This window comes from Polypterus senegalus, chromosome 9 (assembly GCF_016835505.1).
Source record: "Polypterus senegalus isolate Bchr_013 chromosome 9, ASM1683550v1, whole genome shotgun sequence".
Classification (NCBI taxonomy): Eukaryota; Metazoa; Chordata; class Cladistia; order Polypteriformes; family Polypteridae; genus Polypterus; species Polypterus senegalus.
In genome coordinates this window covers 175,606,989-175,621,752 of record NC_053162.1, presented here as the reverse complement: position 1 = coordinate 175,621,752, position 14,764 = coordinate 175,606,989, and the positions used below count along the sequence as shown (strand labels likewise).

At 41.9% G+C, this 14,764-nt stretch overlaps 1 protein-coding gene across 2 annotated transcripts in view; it reads right to left on the bottom strand.

Annotated features, from left to right (window-relative positions):
* Positions 1-14,764, bottom strand: part of pip5kl1 (phosphatidylinositol-4-phosphate 5-kinase-like 1) — a 102,761-nt gene that overhangs the window by 75,950 nt on the left and 12,047 nt on the right. Inside the window, exon 1 of one of the 2 annotated variants that reach the window (XM_039764351.1) lies at positions 6,766-7,546. The exons of the other annotated variant lie outside the window; for it this stretch is intronic. Within the exon in view, the coding sequence (XP_039620285.1) occupies positions 6,766-6,954 (189 nt within the window). The 5' untranslated portion in view covers positions 6,955-7,546. Of the gene's footprint in view, positions 1-6,765; positions 7,547-14,764 lie in introns of those variants that run through there. 2 annotated transcript variants of the gene reach the window in all.

Genomic DNA, 14,764 nt, shown 5'->3' with positions numbered 1-14,764 from the left:
TAGGGTCGCCAAAGCACGTGACCTGCATGTCTTTGGACTGTGGGAGGAAACCCACGCAGACACGGGGAGAACCCGGAAAGCGAATCCAGGCCTCCACTGTGCCACCCTATTTAAAGATATCTGAAATTGTATTTCAATTTTATTTATTTTATTTCTGATTCAAGATATCAGAAACACATTTTAAAGAGATGGTAAGCTGTTTTAAACATCTGAATATCATACATTCCAAACAATCCAGACAGGAAGGTAGCTTATTCCATCCATTTTCCAACCTGCTCAATCCGAACACAGGGTCACGGGGCTCTGCTGGAGCCAATTCCAACCAACGCAGGGCTCAAGGCAGGAAACAAACCTGGGCAGGGTGCCAGCCTACCGCAGGGCACACACACACCCACCAGGGACAGTTTAGGATCGCCAGTCCACCTAACCTGCATGTCTTTGGACTGTGGGAGGAAACACGGGGAGAACATGCAAACGCCACGCAGGGAGGACCCGGGAAGCGAATCCGGGTCTCCTAACTGCGAGGCAGCAGCGCCACCGTGCCGCCAGGTAGCTTATTGTCACTTATATTAATATTTAAAGGGATGTGTCACTGCTGTAATCAAGCTGGCTTTCTAAGTCACCTTCTGCCATGTAGCCACTCCGACATTACTAACTGCTGTCTGTCTGTCTGTCTGTCTGCCTCTGAGGAAGAGGAGGAGGAGGAGGAGGTTAGGAGCAGGTCCTGATACAGCACATTGCCGCACCCACCACATGACAAACCGACTCAGGACCCCAGGTTAGGACCTGAGTCTGCCTGCATTACATTTACCTGACGACTTTTTAATGATCTTTAATGTGCTGCCACCATTCCTGTGTCAGAGCTGAGTGAGAATCGACCTTCACTGCACTAAAATGAAATCACATTTGCTGGCTGTCCATGGAAAACATTTAAAGACTGAACAGGTCATCCAGGTTGACAAGCTTTCAAACAATAACCTCCACCATAAAGCAGAGATGGAGTGACATGATACAGACAGGCCCACCCCTATTCTTGGAGACCACCGTGGTCACTGCTAACAAAGGTGAAGTGACATACAACTCCTAAATCCGCTGTCTCTTGAGCTTTTCTGTGCAGCAAGTTGCCATAGTCAAGATGATTATCTTGTAGAGTAGCTTTAGCTTTGTCCCCTCGATAGCTCAGGCCGCACTGTCCAGTCACTTTCACCACATCAACAACATGGTCTGCCTTGGGAACTGTTAGAGGTTCGAGCAGAAAAACAGGCCACGATCTTTGGACTGGGGACATGTAAAGTAATCAAAGTAGCTTTCTCCTCTACCCTTTCATCTGCTTGAGTAGCTCCTTCTTTATCCTCCTCAGCTGTTGTTGCCCCTTTCCAGTACCCAAAAGTACAACCCTCTCTTGTGTTGGCATGGATCCCACCCTTGAATTAACTTCGTCCCCTCCTACAGTTGGCAACACTTAGCATGTTAGTGACGGCGAGTTTGGGTCAATATCACAGACTGTAGGGCAACTGAAGTTGTGAACCAATGGAGGGCTGTAAAGTGAAACCTTTCCCACCTGCTCTGAATAAAGCTAATTCCGTCCAGCGCCATTGATTTTTCTTCATTTCTTGCTCTCTCGCCATCACCTTTCTCTTTTCTTTTACTTTTGGTGTCCATTGCGAAAAGGTTAAATGCAGCCGGCAGGTTAAGATAATAGATGGACGGATTGCTTTCATTTTACGTTGTGCCATTTGGGGAGGGGGCGCCTCCTGCTCCCCTAAACATGAACAGGGGTCATACCACTTATGAGAATTTACGATTATGAATACGATTATGATTTACTTATAAGAATTTAAAAAAGGTGTGCAAGTCTCATAGCCACTGCAGAAAACGTTCACTCAGTCACATTAGACAAATGTATAATCATTATTGTCCATCCATCCATTATCCAACCCACTATATCCTAACTACAGGGTCATGGGGGTCTGCTGGAGCCAATCCCAGGCAACACAGGGCTCAAGGCAGGAAACAAACCCCGGGCAGGGTGCCACACACACCCAGCGCAATTTAGGATCGCCAATGCACCTCACCTGCACGTCTTGGACTGTGGGAGGAAACCCACGCAGACACGGGGAGAACATGCAAACTGCATACAGGGAGGACCCGGGAAGAGAACCCAGGTCTCCTTACTGCGAGGCAGCAGCGCCACCACCATGCCACCGTGCCGCCTAATCATTATTGTTTTGATGAAAAGCACTTAAAACGCAAAGAAGGCGACAGTTGTGCTAAGCCAACAGAGTATAATTGCAGACTGCAGTACCTGCGAGGTCAGTCATGTAATGAAACGCCCTGAACGTCAGTCACGTAACACCCATCACATTAGACTACGATTAACGTAGTTAATTAATCTGAATTTCCCCTTAGGATTAATAAAGTATCTATCTATCTATCTGTCTATCTATAGCACCTTTCACATATCTATCTATCTATTATATAGTGCCTTTCATATCTATCTATCTATCTATTATATAGTGCCTTTCATATCTATCTATCTATCTATCTATCTATAGCACCTTTCACATATCTATCTATCTATCTATTATATAGTGCCTTTCACGCTATCTATCTATCTATCTATCTATTATATAGTGCCTTTCATATCTATCTATCTAACATTAGGGCCCCATTACACTATGGTTAAGGTTAGGGCTGTAGGAGGGTTATCTGAGTCAAAGGGCGTTTTGTGACTAAGGTCGTGGGCATTACCTGATCTGTCATGGGTATTGCCAGCTGCAGCTACACCCGTCTCGCCCTAAGCCTCGAAGTGCAAGTCCTGGTTACTCTAACATGCCCTACCAGCACCTCTGGCTATGACATTATTGGAGATGCTCTGTTAATGAGTTCTTCCTCAGTAAGACCCTCAGTGTCCTGACAACATCATCATGTAGTAGAATAATATTTTACAAACTGTTCATTTGAATACTTTGTGCAGTTATTGTTAATTTGAAATTTTAGTACGAGACTGTTCTGTTGAAGTTGTGTTTTAAGATTGCGCCTATAGATCTACCTTAACTGTGGGGCCTTCTGCATTGTCATTGTTTACGTGAAGGGGCGGTAAATGAAAAAGAGAGTGTTTTAGGGGCTTTAAGGGGGCTGTGCGGCTGCAGGACAGTCTGCTCGTGTCTGTTTTCTGTGCCACATTAACCATCAAATGAATCCAACTTAATTCCATCCATCCAAACATTATCCAACCCACTATATCCTAAATACAGGGTCATGGGGGTCTGCTGGAGCCAATCCCAGCCAACACAGGGAGCAAGGCAGGAAACAAACCCCGGGCAGGGTGCCAGCCCACCCCAGCAGGGTAACTAAAGACAAACAAAAAAAAAAAAAAAAAACTGAAATTATTGTATGCAGACGAGGGTCTTCTAAAAGTCCTGAATCCATTGGTTCTTCCAGCCGTCCATTCATTCAGGGTCACAGGGAAGCTGAAGTCTGTCCCATGGAGTGCACTTCACAGATCTGTTATCACCATGTAGTTATTGTTACGATATAAATGAAAAAATATCTTTCTGGAGCCATCATGAGATGATTCTTTTGGGGTCAACGAATGGTTCTGCTCTAACATCGCTCTTCAGAACCACTTTGTCACGTTGGTTTATAGCAGCGCCTGCCACGGCCCGTCATCTTATACTATCCATCCATCCATCCATCCATCACCCAACCCGTTATATCCTAACTACAGGGTCACGTGGGTCGGCTGGAGCCAATCCCAGTAAAAACAGGGCGCAAGGCAGGAAACAAACCCCGGGCAGGGCGCCTGGCCACCGCAGTACAACTTTATATTAACAGACGGTCAAAGAATATTTTTTAATTTTCCAATACAGAGTGATTAGTTTTACACACTTATTACAATTAACTCCCGAATCGACAAGTCTCGAATTTATATTTGTGGTAAAGGATTTCCATCCCTGAATGTACAAATTCTTCTGTGACAGCGAAGTGGCCAAGAGCTGCACGAGACGCATCGGAGCTTTTGTACCAGTCACGGACTGCCCTGCCATATTCTCACTCCAAGACGCTATTAGACGGCTATCCTTTCTTTGCCTGATAAACACTAATCAGCCTGTCACTGTGACCAGTTCTGTCATTTTTATCCACGGCAGTTCGCTTCGCTCCCCTTACCACTTACTCAGAAGGTAGCCCTGCACTTTTCCGCCTCTCTCGCTATAAATTCTTTTTCCTGCAAAGCTGCCTTTACGGCATGTCACTCTTTTTATATAACAGCTCTGTAATGGCACTTCACTGGGTTGTGTGGTCCCATGCAGTGTTAGGCAGCAATTAAGCATTCAGCAGAATAAGCACGTGCTTAGGGCGTCAATGGAAGGAGGGCACCGCAGCATTTTTGCATTGCCGGATTTACCAATGACCAGATGGTGCAAACGGGACTCCCACATTAAATGAGAAAATTAAATAAAGACAGTAAATATATATATATATATATAAATATATATATATATATATATATATATATATATATATATATATATATATATATATATATATATATATATTCATAGTAATAACGTGCGCCTGATCTCGACTAAGTATAGAAACAGATGTGTTACGCAAGATTAGTTTTGAGGATCTGATCAAAGAAAAAGTAAGATAAAACTTTCCGAATATAAATAAAGTGGAAGTATACAAAATACACTTTATTTTCCATCTTACTGTAAGTTTTGTTTCGTTTCGAAAAATACCATTTTATTTTACCGTTTATTACTGTTTAGATTGTGATGGGAGTACCAAAGTGCGTAGGGCCTCTGAAGGTCTTAATCTGACCCTGCTTGTCAAAGACCCTTTCTATTCTGGGGTGGGTCCTTTGCATATCAAACTGGGACATTGGTCTTTGAGAACGTTCCTAAAATAGAAATCTATGAGGTATGCTGGGCGACCTACAGCAACATACAACAGATCAAGAAACCCTGCTGAGTCTAAGTGTGTCTGTGCAGCGAGAATCCATCCGACGACGCCTCCTTAAGTGAAGTTTTTAGCGGTTTGGTTTTCATTTCACTTGCATGAGGTTGTGGCTTCTCGCCGATCATCTTGTATGATACCACGCCGAAAAAGACGAATGATGTTGGTGAGACACTGGAGAGAACAGCACGAGTGAAACCCTCACCGCTCGCCATTGTTCTCCGTGCTGATGACTCCCGTCGAAATGGCACAACAGGTGAGGGCTGAGCCTGCTGTAAAGCTTAGGAGATCAATGGGCGATCCGAAGATCCGATTGTAGTGATATGCAAAAGGTGATAAGCAATACTGATTGTGTCTATAAGGAAAACTAAGGTCACTTTCTCAAATAAGAATCAAATAGATTTCAGCTTTCATTGCTCACGTTTTCTTGAATCTGTTGCGTTTTAAAAGTATTTAACATGTGTGAATAAATTTAGTACAGTATTAGTTCATAGATTTACTACGTTTCATTTCTCATCACATCGGTGCGCAATGATGAGGAATAGAGTGTGATCATTTTTAGTTCTGTGAAACAAAGCAAAATAAGTAAAAGTTTATCCCTCAGGCAGCGTTTCTGGATTGCGGTTATTTGCTGTCAAAACGACGTCCGGTTAAGTGACCTGCTTATCCGGACACCGAGAGTCAGTGGCGGCCAATGACTCAGGATCATTCGATCCCTTATAAAAAAATGCTGCATTTTAAAACATATTTACGGTTGAGTAATGGTTACCGTTAGTCCGTATGTAATATTTATATCCCTCATCGGCCAGCGCTTGAAGTCTTTCAGACTTCCGTAAACGGTTAGTCACTCGTGCGCGTGACCCGCTGAGACTCGCCGATCTCGAACTTCCTAAACTTAAAGCATCTACTGAAGTAATCGAAAATGTCTTGAGGGAAGACTACACAAATGGACTTGTTTATTTTACAAAACTGTTTTACTCCTATGCGTTTACAGAAAGCAGTCATGATATGTCATCCATGGTAGATAAACAGAAAAAGTGATGGATTGATGAAAGGCGCTCTATGACAGAGATATATGGAAGGCACTGTATATAATCCAAAGACGGAGAGACGGATCTGTCAATGAGAAATGTAGTATTTACACAGTAAATAAAGTAACAACTGCGGTGGGCTGGCGCCCTGCCCGGGGTTTGTTTCCTGCCTTGCGCCCTGTGTTGGCTGGGATTGGCTCCAGCAGCAGACCCCCGTGACCCTGTAGTTAGGATATAGCGGTTGGATAATAGATGGATGGATGGATGAAAGTAACAATACATACAACAGCACAAAATGGATACGCTATTTAAATCAGCAGCTTGCAGCATAGTATATAGCTTCCGATGTTTAAATCCAACATTCACATAACACGTAAAACACAATTAAATGAACCTGAATAATTAGCTATGTTTTTGCTATTTCGCGCTTAAGTTTGCCAGTCGTGTCACGATTTGGTCCTGTTGCACAACTAATGATCTTGACGACTTTCTAATGGCAGAGATAGATAGAAAGGTGCTAGATAATAGATAGATAGATTTATTGATTGATAGGAAAGGCACTATATAGATAGAATTATATGAAAGGCACTTATATGATAGATAGATGGATAGATATGGAAGGCATTATATAATAGATGGATAGAATGACTTGAAAGGCACTATAAGATAGATAGATAGATAGATAGATAGATAGATAGATAGATAGATAGATAGATAGATAGATAGATAATGGATAGTGCTGCCTCACAATAATCCGTCACGTTAGCCTTACCGAGTAACTGTGTCTGGAGAAGGTCTCCGATCTCTGGTAGAAGATGTCGATGTCACCAGAAGAGAACGGTCTTGAAGTGCAGCCCAGCTGCCCCCTTTTCAATCGCCTTAAAAACCGTCTTTGCCCTGTGAATGTCCCATATTGTCTCTGTACTCCCGAATCCGCGTTTGTGTCCGACGCGCACACCATGAATCCACACCAGTGTTACTCTGTTGCTGTTGATCGTTTTTTTTTTGTTTTGAACTTTGTTTTCAGTTCTTGACAGCACGTCACTATTATAGAAATAGCTGAGATACTATTTTAAAAAACATTTCTTCATTATGTTTGAAGATCGACGATTTCACATTAGTGAACAAAAATCTTTGTTATCTTGGAGAGAAAATTTCGACTGAAGAAGGAATCCACCTTAGGGATTTGTGAAGAACCGTGCGAGTCAAAAGTGACACTCAGGTGATCGAAAAGCACGACAACCCCGAAGCAGTTCTAATAAATAAAGTCGTGTAACGAGGCAGGTCTTGAGTAAAACCAGCTGTTTTCCAGGCTGTTGGTTGTTATCGCTGTAGCGCTATAGTTCACTCGTTCAAAGAACCAAAGATCAGAAAAGTATAGTGAAAAGCAGCAAAAAACAATATATTATTTTTACTATTAACAAAGGTTATTTTTTTTTAAGCATGTTTAATAAAAAATAAAAAAGATAAACCAGCCCCCGGCATCTGAGACTGGAGGGGCAGCTTAGCACTCAGCACAGGTCTCGAGTTCGCCACTTCAGTGTCCGTATGCAGTTAAGACCTCCCAGCACGGGGTTCTCAATCGTTTTTTTTTTTTCTTTTCTTGACTGACGGCTGCTGAGACATCATTCCGTCCTATGAAATATTCATCAAGCACTTCTGGTTTCCAGGTTACGATTCATTTTCCTACACGCTGTGAACACGCGTGCGTGTGTGACTCAGCTGCAGCGCTCTGTGCCCGTGGACAGAGCGGATATAAAGACGAGGACCACTTGTTGGACTAAGGTTTGGGTCTTTTATATAAGGCCTGCCATACTGAACCATATCCCATACAGAAGCACTTTGATACGAGTGACATTTTGCCTTGAAAATCAATTCAATTTACCGCCATCCCACTATGAATAAATAAATCAATTTAAGTGAAGAGCTGCAGAACAAGCAGTCCTTACGGCCACAAGTGCAAGGCAGGAACAATAAAAAAAACACGGACATGATGGCAGCCACCATCAGACCCACTCTGGCGTTGCCGTTTTAAGTCTTTGATGAGGAATTCTGAGCACCGGGGAGCGTACTGTGACAAAGTAAGTGCGCATCCCGCGTCATGCGTTTTCCTTTTATAAAATCTGTAAGAATGTCAAGATTTCATTTTTTATTTAAATTTAGTCAGTATCTTTTAATAAAAGTGATAAATGAATCGGCAACATTTTATTCAACGAAAGACGAACAGCTATGCCATTTCCGTGTGTGGAAAAAGCAAGCCCATCCTTCGGCACTTCCTCAAACTGTCTGCCGGTCTCTTCTTCATCTTCTCCATGCAGAATTCCTTCAGCTGGTGATTTTTTTCATGGCTGTCATTCAACCCGCTTAAAAATCAAAGATGCCCATGTGTTTCCTAAGAGCGGTGCCATAGGGGAACCATTTTAGTTCCCAAATTCCAGTCCACATGAAAGTGCCAGAAAGAACTTTTATTTATTTAGATCCATGACGTCTCCTTACAGTAAATAATCATGAATAGACAGTCACTTTAAAAGGACTCTCACCGCCTCTCGGTGCAGCTTTATAAAATCTGTTTGTGTCCTCCTATAGGTAGCCCTCCAATCATTAAAGATTTGTTTTTCTTTTCTACATATTGGGAATTTTGTTCAAAGCACAAAGAGCCAACTTCATATAAAAAGGACCGCTCCCAGAATGAAACGATGGTTAACGTTTTACAAGGAACCACACACCCCAATAAAAACCATCGTTTTTAAGAGTGCGGGCAAAGACCAGGGAATTCATGCATAACGCCGTGCGTAGAACTCGCACTATAACGTGACGTAAGCACAAAAGCCGAAATGTGCTTACGCACAAAAAAATCTAGATGCAGGAATCTGTGCGTACTCCAACTAACACGTTCTTCCGCTCCATAAATCCCAGTCAGCGTGAAAAGTAACGCTCGTGCTCGCGCCTTCTGTCCCGCCCCCAACTCCTCCCAGAATTACGCCTCTATGAATATGCAAATCAAAATACAATTAAGCTCAGCCTTCTGTGAAAAGACAATGGAAAAAGCACGGGGGAAAATATAAGAATTTCAGCGAATACCAAGTGGAGGCAAAGGAAAAACATACTATTTATGTTTTAAACAGTGGTATATGGCGTTATTTCAGTGCCACTAAATATTGCAAGTGCAAGTGTTGCATTTTGAGGAGAAATTTATTTTGAGCGTACAAAAGCTGAATTTGAGTGAACAAAATTCATTGCTGCGTGCAAAAAATGTATTTCAGTGTTTGCGCTTATCCATATACACACACACACACAATAGCACCCCCTCTCGCTCAGTTTTTTCATTTGCGCTTGCTCGCAATGTGTTGCTTGCGCTCACAACATTCTCTGCTGCAAGCGCTCAACTCTCTGTACACCGTTATAAGTGTGCCACAAAACCAACCAATCACAGACTTGGTTTCAAAAATTCTGATTGGCTCTTACGGTCTCCAATCAGCTCGCTAGCTGCTGCATTCCGGAAACAGTCCGAAATGTAGCTAAATCCAGCTAAACTCAATTAAACCCCAATTTGCGGATAATATCTTTAATTATTTTATTTTAAAATATATTATTTGTTAAGACTATCGTTGGTGTAGTATAATGTAGTTGCATTATACAACCATGCCAACTGACTGTTTCCGGAATGCAGCAGCTAGCGAGCTGATTGGAGACCGTAAGAGCCAATCAGAATTTTTGAAACCAAGTCTGTGATTGGTTGGTTTTGTGGCACACTTATAACGGTGTACAGAGAGTTGAGCGCCGCAGCAGAGAATGTTGTGAGCGCAAGCAACACATTACGAGCAAGCGCAAATGAAAAACTGAGCGAGAGGGTGCTATTGTGTGTGTGTATATGGATAAGCGCAAACACTGAAATACATTTTTTGCACGCAGCAATGAATTTTGTTCACTCAAATTCAGCTTTTGTACGCTCAAAATAAATTTCTCTTCAAAATGCAACACTTGCACTTGCAATCTTTTTTTACGTGCGCTCAATATTTTTTACGGTGCTCAGAATAGTGGCACTGAAATAACGCCATAGTGGTATAAACAACAAAAGGAAGCTGATCGCCAGACACAGTCGCACAGTGCCCAAAATAAAAAAGAATTCGTCACATATCAAAGTCGCCGTGAAAAGGTGAGTTGTATCCCGCGGTCTGAGTGTCATATGAAAGCTTATTAGGGTACAGAGAAAAAAAAAGGCACACAGTAGGAAAAAGAGCACGAAATGTCAACTTCAATCTCGAAATTTCCACTTTAATTACGTAGTTTATTTTGTCATTAAAGTAGATCATAAACTTTATCTTAAAATCGTTTAATTAACCAGTTTCTCAAATCCCATAGTAATTAAAGTAGCACGTTAAATGCTTTGTTTTGTATTTGATCTTTTGCTCTTTGTGTGTGAATCACTACGTGCTTCCGTTTTCTTTTCTCCAGCAGGACACAGAATCCATTACATTCGTGATATTACAGCTCTCTGAATAATTAAAATACTGAGATGTATACGTGATATCTTTTTCATGATGATAGGAGTTAAAGCACGTCATTAAACAGGGGAATACGGTGCATGATTGTGCGCGACCTTCAATGAAATACTTTATTGTAGCAGTACTGTCTGTCTCTTTCAAACGTACTAATAATCTCCAATTCCTGTCCTTCCTTTTCTTTCTCCAAATACCCAATCGCCGCACAATCAGCTCTGTAAAAGGCGTTAAACCATCTGTAAGCTTACAAGGACGATTCTTGAAAACTTTGAAGGAACATTGGAATATCTTTGCAGTACAAGTTTAATTTTTCAATCCATCTATCCTTCCAGTGTCGCGTCAGCCCCAGAAAGAATACAGCACAAGGTAGGATCAATCCGTGAACTTACCAGCGCTGCGACACCGTGTCCTCACGTGTTTAATTATTAAAAATACAGATTATTTAAATGAAGTTAAAGTTTTATCTGTATAATATAATCAACATAATTTGCTGCATGTCATCTTAAAAATGATATCGTCATCATATGTAAATACGTGTTTTATAAAGTGGCTCAGGTTGTGCGATATTATAACTGTAGTGCAAGTTTACAGTGAGGTGATTGTACTTATAAGTACAAACAGTTCTACAAGGAGCAACTGATGGACTGATTGACTGTTTCTGAACCGCAAGGTCTTACAGGAAAGGCTTTGAAACGTTTTGCCGTGGCTGAGGTAGCGTGTGCTTGATGCTGTATACCGATAATTCTCTTTCCGATCAGCTGCTGCTGTGATTCACACTCAGATACAGTGATATAAATACTCCGAGTGGTGCAGTGAGAGTAATACGGAAAAAGATGATCCGCTGTGGCAACCCTAACGGGAGCAGCTGAAAGAAGAAAAAGAAGATGGTGCAGTGAGAGTAACAACGCTAAAGCAGTTATGGTATCTGGAATACTATGGCTGTTCCCTGGACCGTTATATTGTTACAAGTTAATTCTAATCAGATACATTACACTAATAAACAATATGCGGTTAGTTTCAGTGTATTTATAAAGCCGGCGTCAAGAAAATAATGAGTAACCACACAGGAACAGTAGCATTGCTTCGACGCTGGGTGCCGCCAGTCTGCAAAACCGAGCGGAGAACTTGCGTACGACAAGGTATGAGGTACCGTGGAAAAGTGTGTGGATTTACGGCAAGGTTTGGTTTTATACATCGCGATTTGAACGTGGAAAAGTTCTTACGCAGCATTTCTGTGCGTACGCACCGTTTGTACATGAGGCCCCAGGACTTCTGAAACAAGGCGTTCTGGACAGACGAGGCACAGACTGAGTTATTTGGCCCCAGTATGACGAGACATGCTTGGCGAAAACCAAAGACAGCACAGGCAATGACTGGATTTAGGACATTTGACGTGTGAGACGGCGGCGTCATAACCTGTGCTACTGCCCTGCCAAAGTTCATGTTGTATCATTTTATCTTGTCGTTATATAAATTATGGGCTGGTCAAATATGCTGAACCCTCTTTTAGTTTAGCAGTGATGAACAAAAAGAGGAGTTTTTTAGTCCAACAATGGATTCTCAAATCATTTAGGCTTTTGTAATCTTAGACTACACTTCAAACTACAGGTGCCGGTCATAAAATTAGAATATTATGACAAAGTTGATTTATTTCAGTAATTCCATTCAAAAAGTGAAACTTGTATATTAGATTCATTCATTACACGCAGACTGATGTATTTCAAATGTTTATTTATTTTAATTTTGATGATTATAACTGACAACTAATGAAAGTCCTAAATTCAGTATCTCGGAATATTGAAGACACCTGGTGCCACACTCTAATCAGCTAATGAACTCAAAACGCCTTTAAATGGTCTCTCAGTCGAGTTCTGTAGGCTACACAATCATGGGGAAGACTGCTGACTTGACAGTTGTCCAAAAGACAACCATTGACACCTTGCACAAGGAGGGCAAGACACAAAAGGTCATTGCTAAAGAGGCTGGCTGTTCACAGAGCTCTGTGTCCAAGCACATTAATAGAGAGGCGAAGGGAAGGACAAGATGTGGTAGGAAAAAAAGTGTACAAGCAATAGGGATAACCGCTTGCACCCTGGAGAGGATTGTGAAACAAAACTGTGGGGGAGATTCACAAAGAGTGGACTGCAGCTGGAGTCAGTGCTTCAAGAACCACCACACACAGACGTATGCAAGACATGGGTTTCAGATGTCGTATTCCTCGTGTCAAGCCACTCTTGAACAAGAGACAGCGTCAGAAGCATCTCGCCTGGACTGCTGCTGAGTGGTCCAAAGTTATGTTCTCTGATGAAAGTAAATTTTGCATTTCCTTTGGAAGTCAAGGTCCCAGAGTCTGGAGGAAGAGAGAGAGGCACAGAATCCACGTTGCTTGAGGTCCAGTGTAAAGTTTCCACAGTCAGTGATGGTTTGGGGTGCCATGTCATCTGCTGGTGTTGGTCCATTGTGTTTTCTGAGGTCCAAGGTCAACGCAGCCGTCTACCAGGAAGTTTTAGAGCACTTCATGCTTCCTGCTGCTGACGAACTTTATGGAGATGCAGATTTCATTTTCCAACAGGACCTGGCACCTGCACACAGTGCCAAAGCTACCAGTACCTGGTTTAAGGACCATGGTATCCCTGTTCTTGATTGGCCAGCAAACTCGTTGACCTTAACACCATAGAAAATCTATGGGGTATCGTGAAGAGGAAGATGCAATACGCCAGACTCAACAATTCACAAGAGCTGAAGGCCACTATCAGAGCAACATGGGCTCTCATAACACCTGAGCAGTGCCACAGACTGATCGACTCCATGCCACGCCACATTACTGCAGTAATCCAGGCCAACTAAATCTAAATATTGAGTGCTGTACCTGCTCAGACTTTTCATGTTCATACCTTTCAGTTGGCCAACATTTCTAAAAATCCTTTTTTTGCTTTGGTCTTAATTGATATTCTCATTTTCCGAGATACTGAATTTGGGACTTTCATTAGTTGTCAGTGATAATCATCAAAATTAAAAGAAATAAAGATTTGAAATACATCAGTCTGTGTGTAATGAATGAATCTAAAATACAAGTTTCACTTTTTGAATGGAATTACTGAAATAAATCAACTTTGTCATGATATTCTAATTTTATGACCGGCCCCTGTATGTATGTGTATATGGTGACGAATATATGGTTTGAGGACATAGCGGGACTCAGCTACCTTTCCGCAGGAGTAGATTCTTTCGTTTATTGTATCAAATGTGTTTTGTGTTATATCAAAACCTGACATCCATAAGCCTATTCCAAATCATAGTGCAATGCCGAGGGTACAAACGTTGATTTCTCTTTACCGAGTCGGACTGTGTGAATAAAAAGTTCCACCAAATCATTGGGGTTTCTTGGGAGCCTGGTGACCTTCTTGATGTTTGAGGAAAACAATGAGTTAACTTCCTCTGGTAGTCAAAAAAAGGAACAAGAAAACTGAAGGTGAAAAATTCCAAATGTGCAATACGTCTGATGAAAGAGTTTAAAAAAAAAAAAAAAGAAAAAACAGAAGTAGCAACAAAAAAAAAAAAAAACTTCAGATGCTGAGAACAATCTAGCAGGAGTTTACTTGGACAAACAATGAAACAGGCGAATTTCAACTGCAACCTTATTAAAGATTACGAGGGAGCCATATAAAAGGCTTCACAGATGTTCTGTAGGACAACATAAAGAAAGGCAATGTTAACCTCACTTCTTCGAAGGCCACCATCTTGCTGGATGGAGAAAGCGAGTGGTGTGAAGTTAAACAGAAAGAACGCGAGCAGCAAACTGAGTGCCACAACAATGACACTGTCACCATCCGTCCACCTCATTCAGCCAAAGCTGTCTGCCAGCACAATCAGTTAATCTCATGTGGACCTTATTAGCCATCGTCAGACCCAATTATTGATGATGATGATGATGATGATGTCAATAAGAATCTCCAGCTCTCAGTCAAAACACTAATTAGATCAACGGGGGTCTCGGCTGAAGTTCCTTAACAAAACTGAAGGCTCAGTGTGACTCTTCAGCTTGCTGGTCTTTACTTCTCCAGAGTCTCTTTCTCTGATAAGCTGCACGTTGGTATGGTGATCATCTGCCCAGTATATTCACTATAGCAGTTCAGGGATGCCCAGATCAAGGCGACATTTCATACAAATGCTTTAATAGAGTTAACTAATGATGAGTTTCTAGGTCACGGGCTGCCACCAGTGGGATACGTGTTGCTATTTTTTTTATAATGGTAGTGGGTCTCAGTG